The 24,260-nt window shown below is 45.2% G+C and overlaps 2 protein-coding genes across 2 annotated transcripts; one reads left to right on the top strand and one right to left on the bottom strand.

Annotated features, from left to right (window-relative positions):
- Positions 1 to 4,400: 4,400 nt before the first annotated feature.
- LOC131294385 (uncharacterized) lies at positions 4,401 to 9,747 on the bottom strand. Its single transcript, XM_058322433.1, has 4 exons — positions 9,721 to 9,747; positions 8,053 to 8,252; positions 7,418 to 7,931; positions 4,401 to 4,475 (listed from the first exon to the last, which is right to left on the bottom strand). Exons 1-4 carry the CDS (start codon positions 9,745 to 9,747, stop codon positions 4,401 to 4,403), a joined length of 816 nt encoding a protein of 271 aa, XP_058178416.1.
- A 496-nt stretch (positions 9,748 to 10,243) lies between these two features.
- LOC131294384 (cuticle protein 19-like) lies at positions 10,244 to 10,776 on the top strand. Its single transcript, XM_058322432.1, has 2 exons — positions 10,244 to 10,252; positions 10,327 to 10,776. The coding sequence occupies exons 1-2, from the start codon at positions 10,244 to 10,246 to the stop codon at positions 10,774 to 10,776; spliced, it is 459 nt and encodes a 152-aa protein (XP_058178415.1).
- Positions 10,777 to 24,260: the final 13,484 nt, after the last annotated feature.

Here is a 24,260-nt window from a genome sequence, read left to right as displayed (position 1 = left end):
AACAACAGTTTCGCCGTTGTGCCATTTAAGAGCGTTGGTACACTTTTCAGGTTCTCCTCGGCGATCCTGTTTGGCCGGATGGGAACCAGTTTTGAGGTTATGGAAGCCATCGTCTTTTCGATGGAGCGAACTTTTACGGGACAGATTTTTTATTTACTTTACGTGTTGTCGCAATCAGGAAGTCTTGTTTGTGACGCATTTGTCCAACTGCCCCGGGGTGCATTAATTCCCCTCTCGGTGTATGCTTGAGCAAGCGTGGAATATTGCAATAAATTGCTTCCTAATTTACTCGATTAGTTCGACGTTTGACGGACGTTTGGTTCACCTTTGTGGGGGATCACCTCCGAGCTCGTGGACCAATTAAGCTGGCGCTTGATTAAATTAAAATTCATTTCCAACCGGACAAATCGCAGCACGACGTCGGGTCCTCGATGTCCACGATGTGCTGATGCGATCCGTTCCGTTCTTGGCACCTTTGGAAGCGAAACGCATCCACGAGCCTCGACAAAACATTCGACCGCACAATCAAGCGATCAAGTGATCGTTCGCTTGACATAATGTTTCTTGCCTTCCTTTGGTTTTCGCAGTGCACCAAATCGAACCGGACCGGTATCCTTATGTGGATACGCTTTTGGTTTGATATTCGCTAGTGAAGTTCTTTGCCATTTCCCAGCCCACCTGTAAAAGGCAAACGGGCCGTTCTAATTCTTTCTACCGTCGCCATTATCCGCAGCGGCGAAGGAGTGACTGTCCAGCACACCGATCCCCAGCAGTCCTGCAATGTGCCATATCGATTGATTGATCCACTGGCAGCTTCCGATCCGTGGGACAGCGTGGCCTTCTTGAGACAGCCCGAGGTGTGTGTGGGGCTCGCAAGAAAACAAGGCTTGCCGGTATCGATGGCGATCGATTTCAAAGTCGGCGCTCAGCGTGGAGAAGGGGATGTAACCACACGTGTCGGTATTTACACAGATGGGTGCTACAATGTTTCCAGGCACTTTCGTGCGCCAGCGATCCGGGTGATCGATAAGTCCCGGTTTGGATTGAGTCCCGCGATCCATTTGAAGTACGGGCTCGGAGAGTGGCTCACCGGTGTCGATTCACTCTTGATTGTAGTGATTAGGGATGATTTATGGCCGGCCGGAGTGGAGTTGAGTAGTAGTAAGTGTCAGTGGTGAGCGGGTAGTTGTAGTAGAGCCGCTCGAGAGTGGAGCGACTGGACACCTACGATCGATAATCGACTATAGTATTGCTCATGTCAAGAAAATGAAGGAGTTTGTCATCGGTAATGGTGAGGCTCAACACATTTAAATCGCTTGTACTACTTTACGGTGGGCATATGGTGCTGACATGCTTTTTGTTTATGATCCTTGAATTAAAAGAAAAAGAAATTGATTACCTAAAGGTTCAAGAAATGAAAGAAAACCCAATTTTAAAGCGATTCTTGTGTCTGAATTTAATATGTCTGGATTAATGTAGTTCCATATTCCTCATATAAAATCCTTAAAAAAAAATAGACAAAGTTCTAATACATGTTGTTACATTTTCTTAAAGCACTTTTACCTGTAAGCCTTGCCTTTTAATATTGGCGTTTGATAACCTTTCAGTTTTCAGTATAAATTGAACAGGGTCTCATTGTAGAAGTCGTTTATTTTAGTTTGGATCTTATCGAAAAGCATTCGCTCTGGCCTCAGTAAAATTATCTAAAACGGCGCCTCATATCGGTAGAGTTAAATACCAAAACCATTTAATGCTCCCCGCACGATCCAGACAAAACCTTTTACGGCAAAATTGGTGCCAAAAACGGTAAACGCCCCGAAAAACACGTACGTACATCGCTCGGGGCCAACCAAGAAACGCCCAAGGATGCGCCGAAAAGGTTAACCACGCGCACGTCGAGAAAAAACACGAACGACGACCGAAAATTAAAAAAATTAAACAACCCCCCCCTGTCAAAGACCTACCTTAACGGCGAAGCGAAAGAAAAAGCTCCCAAACCGTTGCCAGCAGGTCTGATGGCACGAAAGATGCACGTCGCACGACGATGGGTTTGGGACGATCGTTTCGATAAGTAAGCATATCACGCAGGGTAGAAAATCTGACCGTGTGCCGAGCAAAGTTCGAGCTGTCAGCTACTTTTTTTCGCGGAGATAAAAAATCGTTCGTGGGCGAAGGAAGCAGAGGTGGAGCAGAGGAATCTGGTAGGATATCGCGGCGTAAGCTGGCGATAAAGTTCATGTTCATGCGCTCCACCGGTTTGCTGTCGCGATGATAAATGGCAACAAGTTGCAACTACTGTTGCACCGAGCAGACGCTGCAAGTACATGCGTGATGGCTTCGGAATGGCTCAAGTTCCTTTGCCCTTATGAAGAACTGCCTCCCGTCCCGTTAACGCTTGCACGGTTGCGTCAAATTTCACTCGCAGGGTCGCAGGGTTGGAAGAGCGACATGGAGAGAGAGGACACGCTAAAAAGGCTCGTGTACACCTGGTGCACCTTGAAGATGGCATTTAGTGGTCGCGATGGCGTTTCCTCCGCAGCGAAGGATATCTGGTGAACGCCTGCGATCTTTAGGTCCTCCCGTTCGAGGCCGCTTCCGGAGAAGCGGGAGGTAGCAGGAATGTGGAGAAATTCTCGATGGCCGACGGTGGAAACCGGGCGATCTTCGTCCTTTCGCGCGTCCAGCGCGATGCATCGACCCAGTGCTCCAGTTACGTCCGGAGTTGCGAGATGTCGCCTTTTTCTCCTGGTTCGATCGCTTAAAGTTCAAGCGTGCGATCTTTCTAGTCCGGTCGGCGCGGCGACGGGCGTGTGGGGGGAAAATGTCAAATTTGCCGGTTTCGCCAGTAAAACAGCGCGCGCACGGTCGTGGAAAAGGTCGCTCTATAAAACGATCGAACTGCGCTCCGGTAGTCGTGAAACGTCGTCCGAGGACGTCCGGCATAAGCCTTCGAGGCGTTCCAATTAAGATAAGCAGTTGGACGTTTTGTTTGATTTCCCTTTCGCACTTTCGTTCCGGTCAGCCGGGCCAAGGTCGAGTGGTCGCAGTGGTGTCGTCTTTACGGAGCGGTCGAGGCAAGATCATATCTTCGGCATTAGAATATGTCAAAGAAGCAACTGAAGATAAACTTTTGATCGCTCTATTTGCTGTCGCAGCAGATTACTTTCGAATCTTAACACAAGGATGTCCTTAATCAAACTCTTAGACGTGCATATAACCTCAAGAAATAGGCACATGAGATGTGGAACGTCTGACGCACTGACATGTGATCTCATTCGGCATGGATCTGCATTCGCAACGTGCCTATTAAGTTCCTTTCCATTCTTCCAAATACAGAAGCGCAATAATAACAGCCAAGCATTCCTTCACCTTCTTCAACGAGTCGGTGGATTAACTCTCAAAACAACAGCATAAAAAAACAATCTCCCCCAGCCACTTGTGACACGTGCGCCTCACGGAGCACAGACTCGGTAATGTGCATATCATCTTCACCGGTAAAGTGAATGTAGAGCAGCATCCAAGAACGAAAAAGCGGAACGGCAGCCCGTTCACTTTGAAGCGAAGAAGCGTGTTTTGCATTCCGACGCTCTATCAACGAAAGGCTTCACGAGATGGCGCTTTAGAATGTGCTGCGAGCGGGCCTCCTACGTCGCTTTAAGTTCTCCTTTCCCTTTCGTCATTGACGAAGCCTTAATGGCACCTGTTCTGATGCGCGCTTGAGCCTACGAAAAAGACCCTAAGCACCACCATGTTTGATATGCTTCAGTCGAGCGGAGTTGTTCTGGCCAAAACGAAGGAAAATAATCAAATAGAATGACTGTTCGTACTTACCCCAAGATGAAAGAGGAGTGTTATTCCTTAAAAGGCCTTTTCGGATTTTAGTGGCACCAATTAGTCACTGTAATTTATCACTAAATTGTCGATGTTATTTATTTACAGTTTTCATCGTATTTTGTTTTGCTCACTTCTTCTACGAGCTCTTATCAAATATTTGCAAAGACTGGTTTTGTCTAGTTGTACAATTCAATCTGATACTTGTCGTAATAGAGTTGTTACACTTATCCTTTCTTTTTCATTTTTTACGTTCTCTTTATATTTTGCGTAAATGCAAGGTGTGAATGTCTACATTAAGTATGTTTTGGGAAAACTTCTGACCTCCCTTAGCTAAGTGGTTCGATTTTGTGAAGAAGATATTTTAGAAAAGTGGATTGAAATTTGAAACAGCTTGTAGTTTTTTAAGCACAGGAATACTTATGTTCGAAAGTTTTAGACTTTGCACTTGTAAGATGTTTGTTTATGAAAACTCTGAATGATTTCTTCATGCTAAGGATAATTTCTTTCAACGTCTCTGGTATTTTCACTCACACATATTTGTTTTGACTGTGATGTAGTCTCTTATATTACAGACTATTATTTAAAACCATCTTCGAAGGAACACTGGTGTAGAAAAACTGCTGCCTGGTAGGATCGTAATACTGAAAATAGAAGAAAACACAAAAGACAATTACCAAAAGCTTTAACATACATCAACTTTTCGTTGGCTCAGAAAATAGCGCCCAGAAACACGTGTATAGGCGAGTTTTATGCTAAAAGGCTTTTCCTCGGAATTATGCTTGTGCTTTCTTTTACACGGTTGGAAGCCCCTTTTACGTGGCGACATTCCGTTAATGTCAGTTACGTCATGTGCACCCTAAAGAGGGTCAGTTTTTCGCATTTTGGCACCTTTCTCACTTACTCGTGATTATCTCATCTCGGAGAGATGCGAAAAAATTTGTCCCCGTGCGGTGATCTTATACGACCGACGCCGTCAAAAGGGACAGTGAAGAGAATTCATAAATGAAGGTGCGTTTAATTGCGTAGCAATGACCCGAGGGAGCCAGCAAATTTCTCCACTCTGGACTATAATTTTTCTCTTTTTCCTCCCTCGTTATCGTTAACTGGCAGACTCTGTGGGCCGTTTTCAAGTTTTTTAACTGATCGATGGGCAAGAAAATGTCACCAACCGATGGTGGCATGGGAATGAATTTTGACAACAGGAATATTCGGGTAAATTAATGAATCATAATTGGCCTAATGAGGTTAAATTGTGCTCATTACGCTTGAGCGGTCCTGTCATTACCATAGTTACATGGGCAAAATTAAAAATAGGCAAAAGGGAAGATGCATCAATGGGTTTTTATGTTCCCTTAAATGACTGCAGTGAAAGTGGAAAATAACAACGTGGAGTAAAATTTTAAATGTTTCTTGTTTTATCTTTTTTATTTGATCAGTTAATTTTCTCATGAAGTGGACAATTATTTAAATTAATTGTCAGTTTGAACGATAATATTACGTCAATTTAAGAAAATTCGATGGCAAACAAAAATTTAAAAGATATTACATTTATGAAAATTGAAAGTAGCCGAGGGTCACAACGATCATTTCCCAAGAAAACCAATCACGGAAAATGCAATTTTTCTCATACCATACTTAAGGTATAATTTTAATTTTTTAAATTACTTCTAAAATGTAAAAAAACTCAATGGCTACATTAAATGAATAGGCATATTTATCTTTTAGAAATTTTCTTGGAAATTTAAATCTGTAATAAATTATCCTGAGATGCAATCACAGTGAATTTTTACTAACCCGTAATTTTGTTAGTAATTTCATCGCATTTAGAAATTGTCCAATTCTCAAAAACGAAAACTCTTACTCTTGCTGGATTGAGGGTAGTTGGAAGATAATTTCGAAGCATTCCGAAAACCACGTACATGGGCGCACACTTGAACACTGTCGAATCTGGCGCGTGCCGACGCTGGCTCTATTGGCCCTAAGCCTTCTCTTTCTCCACGTGATTCTAGTCCGGATTGAAGTACCTTGCTGGCGCAATTCGGGCGAGTCTTTCTCCTCCGCTGGCGCTGGCACGAGATAAGGTGCCGACATCGGGCCCAGGCAAGATGTAACCAGATAGCCGACCGTGTCCACGCCGTGTTACGTAATTGCAATTTGATTTGAATCTGAACTCCCCGATCGAAGTTCCCGATTCGATCTGGCCACTGGTCGATCGATCGCAAGCGTCGTTCGATCGGGGTTCACGTTTTCTTTGGCGCGCCTCCGTAAGGCTACCGCCGCAAGTCGAAACTCTAATCGTAACCTTCGATCGGAGCCCTATCAAAGGGAGGTTAATTAGCGGCAATCGAGGGTAGTGTTCGTGTAATTTGCCCTGCCGAAAAAAAAAAACGCCAGGGAAAGATGAAAGGGCAGGCTCCCCAATTCTAACCTCAAAAGGTGCTCCGAGATTCATTATCGGGTCATTCATTAGCGAAAGCACGACACAGCATCCGGTAGGGCGACAGGCTTGAAAGAAAGCAAGTGGCCAGTGCCAGACGTGATCGCAAGAAAAACAGGCCGAGACTGTACTTTTCTTGCGTGCAAGGTGATTATCCGGCTGGCTTAAGGGGTTGCAAAGGGGGAAAAAAGGGAGAAAAATTAAAACACACCAGCCCAAGGAAGCGCCCCATTATTAGGCACTTGTGTTTCCACGTCTATCCGTCGCTTGGAAGTATGTTATGGGGACTTAGGAGGTGAGTGTCCTATCGTCATACCACTCTCCTTCTGCATCCCTCTCTATCATATCATCATGTTCAAGGGTCGTCGAGGAAGTCATACTCCACGTAGAGAGCGCCAGCCACTTGCTACCTGATGACATAAGCACTACATACGCGCATAAGCCCAGACATCTGGAGCATGAAGCGCTGGACTAGCCAAACTCTCGCGGAGATAGTGTGACACAAGTCGCGCGTGCTTTTCCCACTTTTTCCTTACCCTCCCTTACATTTAACCTCGCTTCCGCCTAATTTATTCGAGGAGTGGCAATCGGCACAGGGATCGGTTACATTCAGACGGTGAAAAAAGGAGTCGAAACAAAACAGATTTAGGAGGAATGGAAAATAGGAAGAAAAAACTAGAAAATCATAATAGGTGGTGAACATAATAGCGAACCTTTCTCTCGACCCTTTCTCCACTCGGTATGCAAAACATATCACATAGAATATGATAGCAGGTTCAGGTGGAACCGAACACCGTGTTCCGAAAGCTCGCAAGGCTGCGAAGAGGAAAAATAGAAAGGAACAAACCATCGACGCAGGTACATATATTTCGCCGGATAGTAATAATTTCAATTAGAAACGAGTGAAAACGTTAATCACGAACGGTTATCAATAGGAAAAGAAAATTAATAGTGTCACGGTAACTGTTCGGTGCGCACGGAATCGATTTGCGGTGACAAAAAATTCGAGCGTAACCACAAGACACGAACCCCCGAAGGCGGGGTGGAAGAAATCATTCAATTAACAAAACTTCCTTCATAGGAAAAGTAACGTAAACGAGGGGGTTGAGTGAGGGTGTTTTGTTGTTTGCTGTCGAAAACACTCACCACAATGTACGGCATGTATTTAACCTTCTCGTAGGCCTTGTACTTCTTCAGCTTGGGATTGTACTTTCCGTTGAGCTTATCGTACTTATCGTACTTGCTCTGGAGCTGCTGCTGCTCGTTGTGGTAGAGATCGTTGGTTTCCAGCAGGGTCTGCTTGTCGGAACCGTAGGTCACTTCCGTGTGCCGTGGTACGACCGCGTAGTATTTGAGACCTTTGTTAGGAACGTACTGAACGGCGAGACTTGGCACGATTTGGGGTTGCTGTTGTTGATGGTGTTGTTGTGGTTGACTCGGTGCCGCGGCGCGGTTTTGCGGAGCGTCGTTGCTGTTCTGGTAGGTTGGTTGAGGTTGCTGGGGTTTGTCGATGATCTTTCCAGTGGGAACTGTTGACGTGGCGATGGGTGTAGGGTTCGTCGGTTGCACTGGTTGGGCCTGATGCTGTTGCTGATGCTGCTTGCGCTGCTCCAGGGTGATGTCATTGTACTTTGGTCGCGACGGAGGTGGCAGAATGTACCTTAATTTATAAATCAAAAATATACGATGTATGGTAATGTTAACGTCAAGTTTTTTTTTGATAAAATATTAAACCCCATCTTTATAAAATAAAGTCATTCTTTAAAGTTCATTTCAATTACCTGTAGGGATTAGGATTCGGAATGTCATCAGACTGATCCTCCCACACCGGAGCAGGGTCGCGGAACGGTGGTTGCGGAACTGGCGCGGGAGTGCTGGTCGGGGGCACTATTGGGCCCGTGTTGGTGTTCCAATCTACCCGAATCGACGAGACACTGTGTGCGACGAGCAGCAGCAAGGCCAATGTTGCCACCGATGGCTTCTAAATAAGGGGAAGGGAAAAATAAAGTCGTTAACTTTGCAAGCACAGAACAAATATCAAGAGGCGTAATGAAACCGTTTGGATGTTTCAATGCCACCTGAGAGATCTGTTTTTCAACCCATTTTTAACCATTCGTTCAGGTTAGAAGATATTTCAATTAATATGCAGCGAGCATTTCACGGCGTAGGATTCGGAGCCCGAACCTCTGTGGGCCGATGATAAATGATCCTATAGCAAAATGTGCCATTTTTGTTGAGGCCCTCTGCTAGGAAGAAAAAAGTCCGTAATGGTTCATTTGTGAATAAGGCAAAACCTCATCGCACAAGAAAAAGAAAATATCCTCGGGCACTCCTAGTGACTTTACCCCAGTGAGGTGAATGTATCGCAGCGGGAACATCTTAATTTGGGTGGATCAGTTTTTGAAGGGTTGATCATCTGCCTCACATTCCACGCGCTCCGTTGGGAGGTGCCCGGGAATGTCGAGGGTCATCCCGCTACCACCGAAACGTTGTCGCAATGAATTCCACTTCGATCGGTGAAGAAAATGGCACGATAATATCTTAATGATGATTATCGCTTCTGCCTGCGTCCCACACTTAACCCAGTTTGTCCGAACGCCAGACGCCGACGTGTGACGTAAGCGGCGAACCCGCTAAATGAGACCCCTGCCCAACCCGCACCCGGGGGACGAGAAAAGGTGTGCCGATACATCGATTCCCCTGCGACAACAGGTTTGAGTGTCAGTCATCGGTGATAAGTCAGCAATCAATTAAGGGAGCTAGCTGAAGTGTTGTTATTAAAACGTATAATAATTCATTTCCCGCAGTGCCCGAGTGCCTGCTCCGGTGAGGTGTTGACGCGGGAAATGGTTGTGATGGTTTTCTAACTGGCTCACAACGACAACGAAACGAAGCCACGCACGGCCGCTCCGGATTGAGTGGTCCAGTCATCATGATGTCTGGTGGACTCCGGGTTGCAGACTGGAATAAGGAGGAAGTATGAGCCTGCATCCAGAGGTCGGTCAGTGGACTCGAGTGCAGCCGAGTTTTATCAATAGGCGGCGTAACGCCCATATTTAATGCCGGCATTGCGCAAGGGCGACCAGACGCCGCTTTGCTTGCCAGACCGAACCGTACACATTACATGATAACGTGCGCCTAATGATACGTCATTGAGAAGGCATTTAAATCCAGTTATAATCTGCTCGCAGTTAGTCGCAACTTAAGAAATGCCACATCAATTATGCGTGCTGAAGATTGTGTCACTCAAACATCTTGGTTTCAGATGAGAGCTTAAGGAGAGAAATAAGTAGTTGAAGTATTTAACATGTTTGCCATTTTAATCAAAGGAAAAACATTTATATACAACGATAAGAAACGTCCGGAATGGTGCAAATATTGATTTATTTCGAGCCAGTTTTAATTAACTGTCCAAATTAATTTAATACCAGCATATGAACAGCATATACCTTACACAATGTCTTGAGCGGCTTCATTCCTCTTTGCCACACATAAGCCGGCCGACTCAAAATTCCTCCCCTTCGTTGCGCTACATACGATTTCGCCCGGCATTTCCCGGCATTGCATTGGCCATTTGGTTTGCTTTTCCCTTTTTTCGGCATGCGGCAGTTCCATCCATCCGGCCACGCCGGGAAAACCAGCCCGCAAAAGGTGCTTGAAACTTAGTGGAATGCATTACATTACCGCACGCTCCCGCATACGTTGGCCATTAACTCTGGCATCGCATGGAAAAGGGCATATTTAGCTAACCTTTAGGGTAGCTGAAGCAAGCACCGAAAAATCCTAAATTATTTTCCTTCGCGTTTCGATGCATTTGTTGTGCAGCGTGTTTTCGTCTGCATCGACGGAGGTAACACTTTTATTGGTGGTGTATAAAACCGACCGGGTGCCAAAGGAAAGCAGACAGTTGTGAAGACGCAGCCAGTGTAGAGTGTAGTGCATCCAAGACAGGCGAAAACAAAGTGCATCAAAATGAACCAAGTGTGTGGAAATGGTGGTTGAAGTGTACATAAACCCAGTGTTGAATGATCTTGTGTCTCTTGTTCGGTTTCCAGTTCTTGCTGATCTCAAGTCTGCTGGTTGTCACTGTGTTGGCTACCGAGGAGCACGTCGAAGTAGCGGAAGCGTCCGTCGAACATGAACACGTCGTCCCGGAGGTGGCGCAGGACATCGAACATCACGGATACGTGGACGACTACTATGCGTACCCGAAGTACAAGTTCGAGTACGGCGTAAAGGACCCGCACACTGGTGACCAGAAGAGCCACTGGGAGGAACGCGACGGTGACGTCGTCAAGGGTGTCTACTCGCTGCACGAACCGGACGGCACCGAGCGGGTGGTGGTCTACCGGGCCGATAAGCACAACGGCTTCGAGGCCCATGTGAAGCACGTCTCGCACGAAGTCCATCATCCTGCGCCGCTGCACGCCCATCAGGAGTATTCGTATCTGGGCGAACATCACGGCGAGCACGGGTACAGTTACAGCAATCAGCATATCGAGTAGCCGCCGGGGGGACCAGGTTGATGCCAGATCATCGGGAACCTTCCCACAGGCCAGCGTGATCTTCTGATGCGATCTCAAACGAGTGTTTCGTTGTGCTTTATTCTCAATAAATGTTTTCCCCCCGCGGAGCGATTATGCAACGTCTACTGTTCCACTTATGGTCTTGGATGCAAAACATTAGTGAGAGGCGATCTTTACAAAAAACCCAACCACTTCTGATCCTGCACATTGAGGATAGCTAATCTAATTTTAGGGTAACAAACAAAATAAAAGAATACATAATCGCACATCATTAATCGCATGCACGAATATGCAATAACTTTAAAAGAGGGCATGTCAGTGGGCTCGCCTCTGGGGAATTTCACTTTCAACCGAAAATGGCAACGACGCTCACATCTGACCAGCGAAACATGAGCGCCATCAAAACATGGTGTTCTCCCACGCGCTTTAATGTTTGGGAGTGAATTCGAGCTCGCTGGACATTTGGTTCGGTACAACCCGGTCATCTCGACCCCAACATAACTCCCTTGTTTTACATAAGCCTAACCGTGACTGCGTGTCTGCGTGTTTTGCCCACCAAACCCAGACGTCCAGCCCGGGCGTTGGGGCGTGCATGATTGATCCGAGAAAAAGACGATGACACGAAAAGTAATTCTTCAGTGTCTCGAAAGGAATCCGAACCGAGTGAAACTAATAACATAAGTCGCTTACTCGAACGCGGTTCGATATCTGTTTCGGCCGGGAGGAGCCGGGTACGCAGTCCCAAAGCTTCCATGGGAACACGACATGAAGAAATGAGATCTCCCTTTCGGGTGGAAATTGAATGGATTGATTAGTGGATCTTTGATTACGCCGGCCGGGGCGATGCAGGGAGGCCTGTCTGGCTTGCTATTCTCTGTGTTAATAATTCGTATGCAATAGTTCGATGGTCTGGCGAAGGAAAAACGGCAAGACTTCATTTGTCCCACGAGTGGATTAGTTTTCCATCGGTATGCCCGGTACTCGGACGCACAGGTCCTGGAACTGGGTCGCAATAGAAAAGGCAATAAACGGGACAGCTGGAAAGAAAGGTTGATTTTTATCAGCGTACCACAACCTCCGATGGTAATGCGATACACTCGTTGCGTAGGGTCAGCGTGGACGAGCGAAACGCATGCCGGTCGGCGGTCGAAGGAAACAGCATAATATGCGACACGGGCGGTTGCATAAGGGATCAATTAATTTTCCCCGAACGTTGGGAGGCTGAGAAATTGATTTTTGGAAGGTACTGAAGGGACGCGAGAGTGGTTGTGGTGTCGCTCGTGAAAATTAAGGAAACATGCCGATCGGGATGAGGATTTTGACGATAATGATGATGTCTTGCGACGTCGCAAGCTCGGTGAGACTCGATCGGTAGTCGTGCCGGCTTACCGGAGAAAAGCTTTCAAGTAGAACCATGTGCCAATCAACGGACCTACCCCAATGGTTGATAGAAATGGCTTTGTGAAAGTACACACGATCAAATGAAATTCCGTTTTCGATTGGCCTGTTTGATTGGTCTTGGTTGCGTTTTCTTTTTTGTGGGATAATCGGTTCTGCCACCAGGATGGCGATGTGAAAGAAATTGACAGCCTTATTATCTGATGTCCAAAACGCCAACCAACCCAATTGCCTACCACGGGTAAGTGCTCTCGAACGCTATCCACTGGATAATGTGAGGTATGTTGTTTCGTTTACTTTTCGTTAACAACCCCTCATATGGGGTGTTGTTCAAGAGGTTGGCCCAAGAATTCCACCCGTTCCATGGCTGATCCGCTTTTTTTTACAGAAAAGCTTTTCTTGTTAATCTTAAGTGACCGACTTGGAGATTGATGTAAAACGTGTTTCTTACCCGAGTGCAGATTTATCTTTAGCACTTTACTCTTATGAACCGGCACCGCCCTAAATACTTGCTGAAAGGTTAAAGGTACAACACCCGACAGCAATTTTAAGAAGCGGTTCTTTTGACAATTTCCCCAATTTTATTCATTCGATTTAATTGAATTTTAAATGCCCCTGTTTAGTTTTAACAAGACCCATGAAGAAATCACCATTTAAGGCCTACGAAGCATGTAATTGCGATGGGGGTTCAATTTAGCACGTAAGCACGGTCAGTAAATGGGATAATTATTTCATAAGTATGGCGAATGACTTGCCTCCGGGGTTCGGTTTTTCAATTAGCCAATTTACCATTCATTTATACAAACAGCCGGTAAGAGGTCCAGTCCGGTCCGTTTACCCGCACCCTAACTTCTCTCAAACGCGTCTTGCAGAATCTCGATTATTGTTTGCCGGCGTTTACATTGTTGCGCCCGAGTGTCACGTGGTGAAATGCGGTAAATTGTGCACTGACCAACCCTCGGAACAAACACATTCCGCAGCGGTTTGGTGACCGCGTTGTGCCAATTTCTGTCACCTTTCGTTTGACTTAAACCGATCAGCGGAGCAAGGGTGGCATTCGATCAACGCGGATCAACTGGCAATCCAAACACACTACACACACACATGTCAAGTTCAGCAAGGTCCAATAATGGCACTCGAGGACCGTGGAGGTAGAAAAGGGTTGCCTGCTATTTTGCGATGCCGTCATTGGAGATCCTTTTTCAGCCCAATTATGGAGGGGGTTCTCCTCTTTATAAGACGCAACGAGCATCACATAGAAGAATTGAGATTGATTGCAAATTAGAACTACATGGAGTACGAGTTAGGGCTCCACAATCAAGCACCAGTCTGTGTGCACACCATGAGGGATATATTGTTCATTTCGTGTGCAATTAATTAATGCGGCAGTTGGCGTGAGGTCAGCATATTTCGCGAAATAGACAAGGATTGGCTTCTATTAGATTCCGGTGGGACAAGTTTCAATTAACCTACAGATGGCGATGATGTAACAGCTTCTCCAGGTCAGAAAGGTCTTAAATTTAATAAACTCTACTATTTTTCGCAATAACAGCATGAGTATTCACGAGTATAAAATACGTTGAAATATTTTTCCTTTATTTTTCCTACATCTGTAATCGACTTTGGTAATGTCAAGTTGGATCCCATCAAATATTCTTAATACCCTGTGCAAAGTAAAAAGGATCATGACCGGAACACCTACCAGAGCATTCCGCAATGTGCTCCTGTGATCCGCTTTTAGCTCGAAGCGATTGTCATTTTCCGGTCATCGATCATCATGGGGAGGGTCGTGGGGCCAATAAAGCGGTCTCTTTCTCTCGGTCTTATTTTCAACGGGCTCACATTGGGTGGAATGGCCTTAAATAAGCTGCACACATTCACACGCCCTACCGGCTACCGTGGTGCTGTTTTTTTTTATAAAGTGATGTGATTATTGCTTCGTTTGCAGCATAAATCTAAGAGGAGTGCCCTCAAGGGGTGGGATTTGCGGCCGCTACCGCAGCATGAAAGGGGCCGGCAACGAAAACCGCCCAAAGGTCTCCGGACATGATGAATTGGAAGGAACTCGAGGAGAGCTCGGCGTGCGAGTGGCACGCGAGCGCGATCGGTATCGGGAACTTATGTTCAGCATGCCGATAATTGTGACACTGGCAAAATTATAGGTTTTTGCAAACCTTTCAACTGCTTTGCAAGAGTTTGTTCAATAAAAATAAATGTCTTAGGCAGGTGTAGTTTAAAATCGTTTTGTTACCGTTAAAAATCAAACCAGATCAGCTTGATCATTCCCATGGTTGTGTAACAAAATAATCAAAAAGAGTGTCAATCCATGTTTCAGTGGAGGTTTTGTTAAATTAAATTTACTCATAATGTGCGAATACCACTCCACCCATTGAGCCCAACGGCAAGTTATTACATCATCTCTTGCACAGGAGATTATCAATATTTATATGACCTTTCTTGCTGTAAATTCACAACTTGATGGCACGACACACACACACCCACCATATTTTAAAACGTCCTTCCCTGCCTCTATTTCTTGTTCTTTTCACTTGCCTCGAGCGCCTCTATTTCTGCGATCTACCAATCAATCAAATGCCGCCCGTTCGTCGAACGTAGAATCATTACCATAATGAAGCAAACAATTCGTGTCAAACTCACACCTCCCGGTGCATTTAGCCGGAGCGACCAAAACCTCCTTGGTCCTTGCAAACCGGTCGGTCGTAGGGAGCGATACAAGAGTTCAGTCAACCGTACTTAAGTCGATTTAAAGCCTGCTTAATGAAAAAAGCGGCTCTGCAAGGGTATAAATTCTAGCGGTAGCCATTAGAGGCCGCAAAAAAAGGCGATTGGAGTTGGTGCGAGCAACTTTGTTGCACTTATTACTTAATTCTGTTTTCGCTGGCCATCAACAAGTCTTTAAGATTTTTACGATAAGAGCAATAGAAATGCTAATGTAATGGTGCTTTTTGCTATCCACTTTTTTCGTACTTGTGAGTTATGGTTCTAGCTAATGCTCTCGAACGGATAGCAAGATAGACGTTTTTCTGCAAGTGATCACCAATAACGATTGTTATTTCATTATCGACTTCTCGTATACCGTCCAATTATTCTCATGTCATCGGGTGAGCTCGTGCGGCGAGCAACAACATTATTGGAATTGCTCGAACCGCAGAGACGAGTCTTTGTCGAGCGTCAGCTTCACCAGTACGTCACGAGCATCGCGATCGGATCGCGAACATCGTGTTCGCCAGAGTCGCAGTTCATGATCAAGGCCTGCCAAGGTTTCGGCGAGCGCGTGCGCTTTAAATAAATGCTCTTTAAACGATCCGTAAACGTCCGAACGTGGGCTCAATTAGTGCGAACTTCGTCCGGTTGGTGTGTTTTGCTTCTTTTGCCGTTTTTTTCCCTATTTATTTCCTCTTAACTTTACCGGTCTTTTGATTCACCGGCCACACATTTGCCAACTGCTGTGTCGGGTAGTTTCCGGCCAGTTTTCCGGTCCCCGCGTAGAAGATGCGCCGAACGATGCGGAAGAAGAACGAATGATTTATACGAGGACAGAGGTGACGAACCCGTTTGCCGGAGGCTATAGTGGGCAACATCGTAAGCATATTTGACTAGCCGAATGGTGAGATGATACTTTTATGAGTTTGGATAAATACAACCCTAGCACACATGGGGTTTCATTTTTTTCTGATTTATGATTCACCGGGAGGTCAAAACCGGTACCCTTCACCGTAACTATCCGGTTGAGTCGGTCGAGACGGATGCCCGACGCTTTTTGACGCATTCGCAAATGCGGCCGTTAATGAAACAATCGACGCCTAGGTAATCATAGGTGAGAACTTTCAGCGTAGCTTCGTGAAATCGTCGCTTGCAGGCAAACGTAGCGCCTTGTGTGGAATCAATAGAAGCCCATTGGAGCAAAGCCCCGCGGTGTTCGGTTCCGGAATGCTTGACGGTGGGTGGTGATTACGTCGCTGTGCGAATTCGTGTGCGTGCGGATGGGTTGTATGCAGTTCGGTAGCATTACATGACGGCATGACGAACAATTACGTCCCAGGATGGAATTGGATGAATCGATTGGAAGCATTCCGTTAGCAGAGTGCTTTAACATGCAAATCAAACACTTGCGGTTAATTTAGATGAATTGTATAGCTGTGTTCATATAAACACATATTTGTTCTAGGTTTTTTAGTTTCATGTTTGAATCCCAGTAGCATTCATAACTAATTATGTTTTATTAAATTACAACAAAACTTACCAGCCAGACTTTATCGTTCCGCCGCATTTTGACGAACCTAAATTGTTGTTTTAAAATCACTGTTTTGTTTTGATGTTTATTCGATCGGGGAATGATTTACTGTATGAAATCTGTAGTTAAAAATGCTTTTAATATGAGGCACTGATAAATCGTTTCTTCACGTATTTTTCAATTTCTATCAACCGTTCACATTTGATGCTTTGTCAATGGTTCAAAGATTTGTCCATCACTTCGTTCTTCTCTATTCTTGTTTTCATTCACGAACGTTTTGTTCAGTATTGCATAACTTGATCACTGCGTTTTCTCTTCTATCTTCAACTGAAGTTAAGTCTCTCACAGCATGATCACGAAAGAGCAATTTCCCCTCGACGACCGATACCACATCAATCATATTATGAAAGATTGCTATTTTCTTTTCTAGGCGAAATGTTTTCTTTACCCATGTACTTAACCATAACCACTTCAAGCTCACCTTCGATCGTTGACGAACGCTTTCGTGCGAGACATTTTAAAGGCGTTATTTTTGCCAAAAACCGAAGTCAATGGTTTGCAGTTTTGCATGCGTGTTGGATGGAAAGTGGCGCAGCACTGATAGCATAAAAGGAGATTTCGTGCGCGGCCAAATGCGTACCAAACAATTGACGACCCCCAAATGCGGGGATGACAATAACGAACGACCTGGTAGGGCCGTATCCGTGGGCTTGTGGCAAGGTTGGTGTCCGAAATGTGTTGCGTGGATAAACCAACCCGAAGCGGGTGGTTGCGGATACCACTTTTCTGGTGCGGTTAAATGCACGTAATAAATTATGCATGGAAATGGAAAGAAATGGCGCCCGTCCTATGCACGCTTTCTTTCCTTTGCTCCCCCCAAAACCCGCCCTATCAATGCGTTCCTTTGTGTGTTCTTTCCCTTTTGGACCCGGTAAGGAGTGGTTTCACGTAACACAAACATATTCGCACACTCTTCTCATGTGTGACGATCGGTGAATGCTGCTGCCGTTAATGCCGATGGAGCAGAATGCTTTCTTTCACGCCACCCTTTCCTCCTCTGGGGGTCAACGCGGTGTCGGATTGATTCCCTTACAGGCCTATCGCATTGCTCGTACAATTCCGTTGAAGCCTAATACCGGTTTCATTGAAATCGAAAGTCATCTGGGCTAGACGACGCAATATGGTGAAGTAGCTGCGTTAATCCTCCAGCCTTTTAGTCTGCAAGAAGTCTGTTATCTACAGAAAATTATCATAGGCCATGTAATTGGATAGATGTAGACAAGTGTGAAACAAGACTTCAATTTGGTGTTGATAGATAATATTTTAAGTCAACTTTAACTTGTTAGGTGGAGAATAAAACTGCTCATACCACTTTAAACATTTTTCAAATGACACAAACAATTGCGTACATTTAATTCAAACATGCAAGATCTTATCAATCGATTACACCTCAGCCGAAGAAATTCCAGAATCAACCCCATTGCACATGGAAGGTGACGAAGCGACTCGGTGCAACATAAATTGAAAACCCTCCCCGCTTGTGGGGTGGGGTGCATACTTGTGCAATCTACCGCTCGGCTCGACGCCTTGGTTCGGCCACACGGGACCTGCCGCAATGTTTGCTTTTCATTCCGGACAAGTACGGCCCTGGGTTGCCGACCGCCGGCGGAGGACGCGGCTTGTTTGACTGCCCCAACATTGGCCCCGACCCGAACCGACTCAAACCGCCGGAGCCGAAGCGTCAACCTCAAACGAACCGACGATAAAAGTGGTTCCACCCCTTCGGCGTCCGCCCTTTGGGTGGGAAGCGGGAGGCATGCGAAGAAATGGTCCGGTTAACGCAATAAATAGTGAGAAAATCGTTACACACTCGTAAATTATTGACAACGTGAATTCGGTGGTCTGGCGGTAACCCAAGCCAGGGTTTCGGGCGGCTCGCGCATGTTAATTCGATAGCGCGGGCTGCAAATTTGCATTAACGAGAGCCACCTTCGTCGCCATCGGAAAAGTGCGACTGGCGAATCGAAGTATCCTACGCGCATCGCTTGCGTCAGTTAAAAAAGGGGTTACCTCCCAAGGGGTAGAGTAAACTTCACTTGCTTCCCCACCCGAGGGGGATGTGTCGATTTGTAGGGAAAAATCGAGCGACAACGCAAGCGTGCACACGCGCAATTTTTTTACTTCTTTTGCACTGTGCTGCGTAAACGCATGCCGGTTTAGATGAACTTTGGATGGGTCGGGTAGGCGCTACGGGGGCGCCGCCAGTGCAATATTCACCCGTTGCCTACCCGTATGCGCCTTTGTCGGCCCCGTGGGATGTTGTGAAACCAAAAACCGGGGAGGCGAAAACGATCGCCGGGACAACGATAGTGCTGCCAGTCGTTTGAATGATAAACACCCTGGCCCCGAGTCGCCAGTGGAAGCTCACGCTGCAAACCCAGGTCAGTTGGTCAGTTGGCTGATGGGGCTTAAATATGTTCTCTCTCCCTGCAAAATTTTAACCAAAACGTTATTTTTCTAGTTCCAGTTTGATTTCATTTTAGTCTCTTTGCATTTGGAATTTTAGTTTCCGGAAAAAAATCTATCGATTAGATGGAATTCGATACAGTGTGTTCATTTCCACACTGTGCTGGTTACGATCTGTATCAATATTTGGTCATGGTTTATATCAACCCGCTCACATAATTCACGCTTGTATTGAAATTGGCATGAAATCGAATTTCCAACGTAAGGGGAAGATTTACTGGCTGGAATTATTCGCAAATGTTGCATAAGCGATTTTTGGCGAAAACTTTTGCAAGGTAACATTGGGAATTTAAATCGATAAATTTTCAAGCTACCGCGTTTTCATTCTATTAGATTGAAACCATCCAAGATCAAAATAAAGTGTTTTAGAAAAAGTTTCAAACAATGAACCCTAGTTCGATTAAAAAGCATTTAAATTTAAAGGTATTCACTCAAAATAAAAAGTATTTTAGAAAATGTTTCAAAAAACAAATAATAAAATCTAGTTCAAATCGAAAGTATGCAAATTGAAATGAAAAATATTTTGGGAAAAATTTCAATAAAAAAATACAACAAACAAACAAATAAATCCTAATTCGAATAAAAACCATTCATATTTAAACTTATTCATTTTACACTGACCATTGCTTATTGAAATGTAACAACAATCCAGAACACGGCGGTTTTTTTCTATGGCTTTGCATCTGTGCGCTGGGGAGCTTTCAATTTCACGGCATATGCTTTACCCCCCCCCCCCCCACCCCCCCCCCGGTCCGTTTACCCGCACCCTAACTTCTCTCAAACGCGTCTTGCAGAATCTCGATTATTGTTTGCCGGCGTTTACATTGTTGCGCCCGAGTGTCACGTGGTGAAATGCGGTAAATTGTGCACTGACCAACCCTCGGAACAAACACATTCCGCAGCGGTTTGGTGACCGCGTTGTGCCAATTTCTGTCACCTTTCGTTTGACTTAAACCGATCAGCGGAGCAAGGGTGGCATTCGATCAACGCGGATCAACTGGCAATCCAAACACACTACACACACACATGTCAAGTTCAGCAAGGTCCAATAATGGCACTCGAGGACCGTGGAGGTAGAAAAGGGTTGCCTGCTATTTTGCGATGCCGTCATTGGAGATCCTTTTTCAGCCCAATTATGGAGGGGGTTCTCCTCTTTATAAGACGCAACGAGCATCACATAGAAGAATTGAGATTGATTGCAAATTAGAACTACATGGAGTACGAGTTAGGGCTCCACAATCAAGCACCAGTCTGTGTGCACACCATGAGGGATATATTGTTCATTTCGTGTGCAATTAATTAATGCGGCAGTTGGCGTGAGGTCAGCATATTTCGCGAAATAGACAAGGATTGGCTTCTATTAGATTCCGGTGGGACAAGTTTCAATTAACCTACAGATGGCGATGATGTAACAGCTTCTCCAGGTCAGAAAGGTCTTAAATTTAATAAACTCTACTATTTTTCGCAATAACAGCATGAGTATTCACGAGTATAAAATACGTTGAAATATTTTTCCTTTATTTTTCCTACATCTGTAATCGACTTTGGTAATGTCAAGTTGGATCCCATCAAATATTCTTAATACCCTGTGCAAAGTAAAAAGGATCATGACCGGAACACCTACCAGAGCATTCCGCAATGTGCTCCTGTGATCCGCTTTTAGCTCGAAGCGATTGTCATTTTCCGGTCATCGATCATCATGGGGAGGGTCGTGGGGCCAATAAAGCGGTCTCTTTCTCTCGGTCTTATTTTCAACGGGCTCACATTGGGTGGAATGGCCTTAAATAAGCTGCACACATTCACACGCCCTACCGGCTACCGTGGTGCTGTTTTTTTTTATAAAGTGATGTGATTATTGCTTCGTTTGCAGCATAAATCTAAGAGGAGTGCCCTCAAGGGGTGGGATTTGCGGCCGCTACCGCAGCATGAAAGGGGCCGGCAACGAAAACCGCCCAAAGGTCTCCGGACATGATGAATTGGAAGGAACTCGAGGAGAGCTCGGCGTGCGAGTGGCACGCGAGCGCGATCGGTATCGGGAACTTATGTTCAGCATGCCGATAATTGTGACACTGGCAAAATTATAGGTTTTTGCAAACCTTTCAACTGCTTTGCAAGAGTTTGTTCAATAAAAATAAATGTCTTAGGCAGGTGTAGTTTAAAATCGTTTTGTTACCGTTAAAAATCAAACCAGATCAGCTTGATCATTCCCATGGTTGTGTAACAAAATAATCAAAAAGAGTGTCAATCCATGTTTCAGTGGAGGTTTTGTTAAATTAAATTTACTCATAATGTGCGAATACCACTCCACCCATTGAGCCCAACGGCAAGTTATTACATCATCTCTTGCACAGGAGATTATCAATATTTATATGACCTTTCTTGCTGTAAATTCACAACTTGATGGCACGACACACACACACCCACCATATTTTAAAACGTCCTTCCCTGCCTCTATTTCTTGTTCTTTTCACTTGCCTCGAGCGCCTCTATTTCTGCGATCTACCAATCAATCAAATGCCGCCCGTTCGTCGAACGTAGAATCATTACCATAATGAAGCAAACAATTCGTGTCAAACTCACACCTCCCGGTGCATTTAGCCGGAGCGACCAAAACCTCCTTGGTCCTTGCAAACCGGTCGGTCGTAGGGAGCGATACAAGAGTTCAGTCAACCGTACTTAAGTCGATTTAAAGCCTGCTTAATGAAAAAAGCGGCTCTGCAAGGGTATAAATTCTAGCGGTAGCCATTAGAGGCCGCAAAAAAAGGCGATTGGAGTTGGTGCGAGCAACTTTGTTGCACTTATTACTTAATTCTGTTTTCGCTGGCCATCAACAAGTCTTTAAGATTTTTACGATAAGAGCAATAGAAATGCTAATGTAATGGTGCTTTTTGCTATCCACTTTTTTCGTACTTGTGAGTTATGGTTCTAGCTAATGCTCTCGAACGGATAGCAAGATAGACGTTTTTCTGCAAGTGATCACCAATAACGATTGTTATTTCATTATCGACTTCTCGTATACCGTCCAATTATTCTCATGTCATCGGGTGAGCTCGTGCGGCGAGCAACAACATTATTGGAATTGCTCGAACCGCAGAGACGAGTCTTTGTCGAGCGTCAGCTTCACCAGTACGTCACGAGCATCGCGATCGGATCGCGAACATCGTGTTCGCCAGAGTCGCAGTTCATGATCAAGGCCTGCCAAGGTTTCGGCGAGCGCGTGCGCTTTAAATAAATGCTCTTTAAACGATCCGTAAACGTCCGAACGTGGGCTCAATTAGTGCGAACTTCGTCCGGTTGGTGTGTTTTGCTTCTTTTGCCGTTTTTTTCCCTATTTATTTCCTCTTAACTTTACCGGTCTTTTGATTCACCGGCCACACATTTGCCAACTGCTGTGTCGGGTAGTTTCCGGCCAGTTTTCCGGTCCCCGCGTAGAAGATGCGCCGAACGATGCGGAAGAAGAACGAATGATTTATACGAGGACAGAGGTGACGAACCCGTTTGCCGGAGGCTATAGTGGGCAACATCGTAAGCATATTTGACTAGCCGAATGGTGAGATGATACTTTTATGAGTTTGGATAAATACAACCCTAGCACACATGGGGTTTCATTTTTTTCTGATTTATGATTCACCGGGAGGTCAAAACCGGTACCCTTCACCGTAACTATCCGGTTGAGTCGGTCGAGACGGATGCCCGACGCTTTTTGACGCATTCGCAAATGCGGCCGTTAATGAAACAATCGACGCCTAGGTAATCATAGGTGAGAACTTTCAGCGTAGCTTCGTGAAATCGTCGCTTGCAGGCAAACGTAGCGCCTTGTGTGGAATCAATAGAAGCCCATTGGAGCAAAGCCCCGCGGTGTTCGGTTCCGGAATGCTTGACGGTGGGTGGTGATTACGTCGCTGTGCGAATTCGTGTGCGTGCGGATGGGTTGTATGCAGTTCGGTAGCATTACATGACGGCATGACGAACAATTACGTCCCAGGATGGAATTGGATGAATCGATTGGAAGCATTCCGTTAGCAGAGTGCTTTAACATGCAAATCAAACACTTGCGGTTAATTTAGATGAATTGTATAGCTGTGTTCATATAAACACATATTTGTTCTAGGTTTTTTAGTTTCATGTTTGAATCCCAGTAGCATTCATAACTAATTATGTTTTATTAAATTACAACAAAACTTACCAGCCAGACTTTATCGTTCCGCCGCATTTTGACGAACCTAAATTGTTGTTTTAAAATCACTGTTTTGTTTTGATGTTTATTCGATCGGGGAATGATTTACTGTATGAAATCTGTAGTTAAAAATGCTTTTAATATGAGGCACTGATAAATCGTTTCTTCACGTATTTTTCAATTTCTATCAACCGTTCACATTTGATGCTTTGTCAATGGTTCAAAGATTTGTCCATCACTTCGTTCTTCTCTATTCTTGTTTTCATTCACGAACGTTTTGTTCAGTATTGCATAACTTGATCACTGCGTTTTCTCTTCTATCTTCAACTGAAGTTAAGTCTCTCACAGCATGATCACGAAAGAGCAATTTCCCCTCGACGACCGATACCACATCAATCATATTATGAAAGATTGCTATTTTCTTTTCTAGGCGAAATGTTTTCTTTACCCATGTACTTAACCATAACCACTTCAAGCTCACCTTCGATCGTTGACGAACGCTTTCGTGCGAGACATTTTAAAGGCGTTATTTTTGCCAAAAACCGAAGTCAATGGTTTGCAGTTTTGCATGCGTGTTGGATGGAAAGTGGCGCAGCACTGATAGCATAAAAGGAGATTTCGTGCGCGGCCAAATGCGTACCAAACAATTGACGACCCCCAAATGCGGGGATGACAATAACGAACGACCTGGTAGGGCCGTATCCGTGGGCTTGTGGCAAGGTTGGTGTCCGAAATGTGTTGCGTGGATAAACCAACCCGAAGCGGGTGGTTGCGGATACCACTTTTCTGGTGCGGTTAAATGCACGTAATAAATTATGCATGGAAATGGAAAGAAATGGCGCCCGTCCTATGCACGCTTTCTTTCCTTTGCTCCCCCCAAAACCCGCCCTATCAATGCGTTCCTTTGTGTGTTCTTTCCCTTTTGGACCCGGTAAGGAGTGGTTTCACGTAACACAAACATATTCGCACACTCTTCTCATGTGTGACGATCGGTGAATGCTGCTGCCGTTAATGCCGATGGAGCAGAATGCTTTCTTTCACGCCACCCTTTCCTCCTCTGGGGGTCAACGCGGTGTCGGATTGATTCCCTTACAGGCCTATCGCATT

Source organism: Anopheles ziemanni, chromosome 2, assembly GCF_943734765.1.
Source record: "Anopheles ziemanni chromosome 2, idAnoZiCoDA_A2_x.2, whole genome shotgun sequence".
Lineage (NCBI taxonomy): Eukaryota > Metazoa > Arthropoda > Insecta > Diptera > Culicidae > Anopheles > Anopheles ziemanni.
The sequence above is the reverse complement of the archived record's forward strand: the minus strand, read 5'-3'. Positions and strand labels throughout refer to the sequence as shown.

Bases quoted from the DNA above. Each gene is read 5' to 3' on its own strand.
- LOC131294385 (XM_058322433.1), bottom strand. From the start codon at position 9,747: ATGAAGCCGCTCAAGACATTGTGTAAG. The intron at 7,932-8,052 runs GTAATTGAAATG...TTATAAATTAAG, and splicing joins CCGAATCCTAATCCCTACAG to GTACATTCTGCCACCTCCGT. The intron at 4,476-7,417 runs GTGAGTGTTTTC...TTCTATTTTCAG, and splicing joins AATACATGCCGTACATTGTG to TATTACGATCCTACCAGGCA.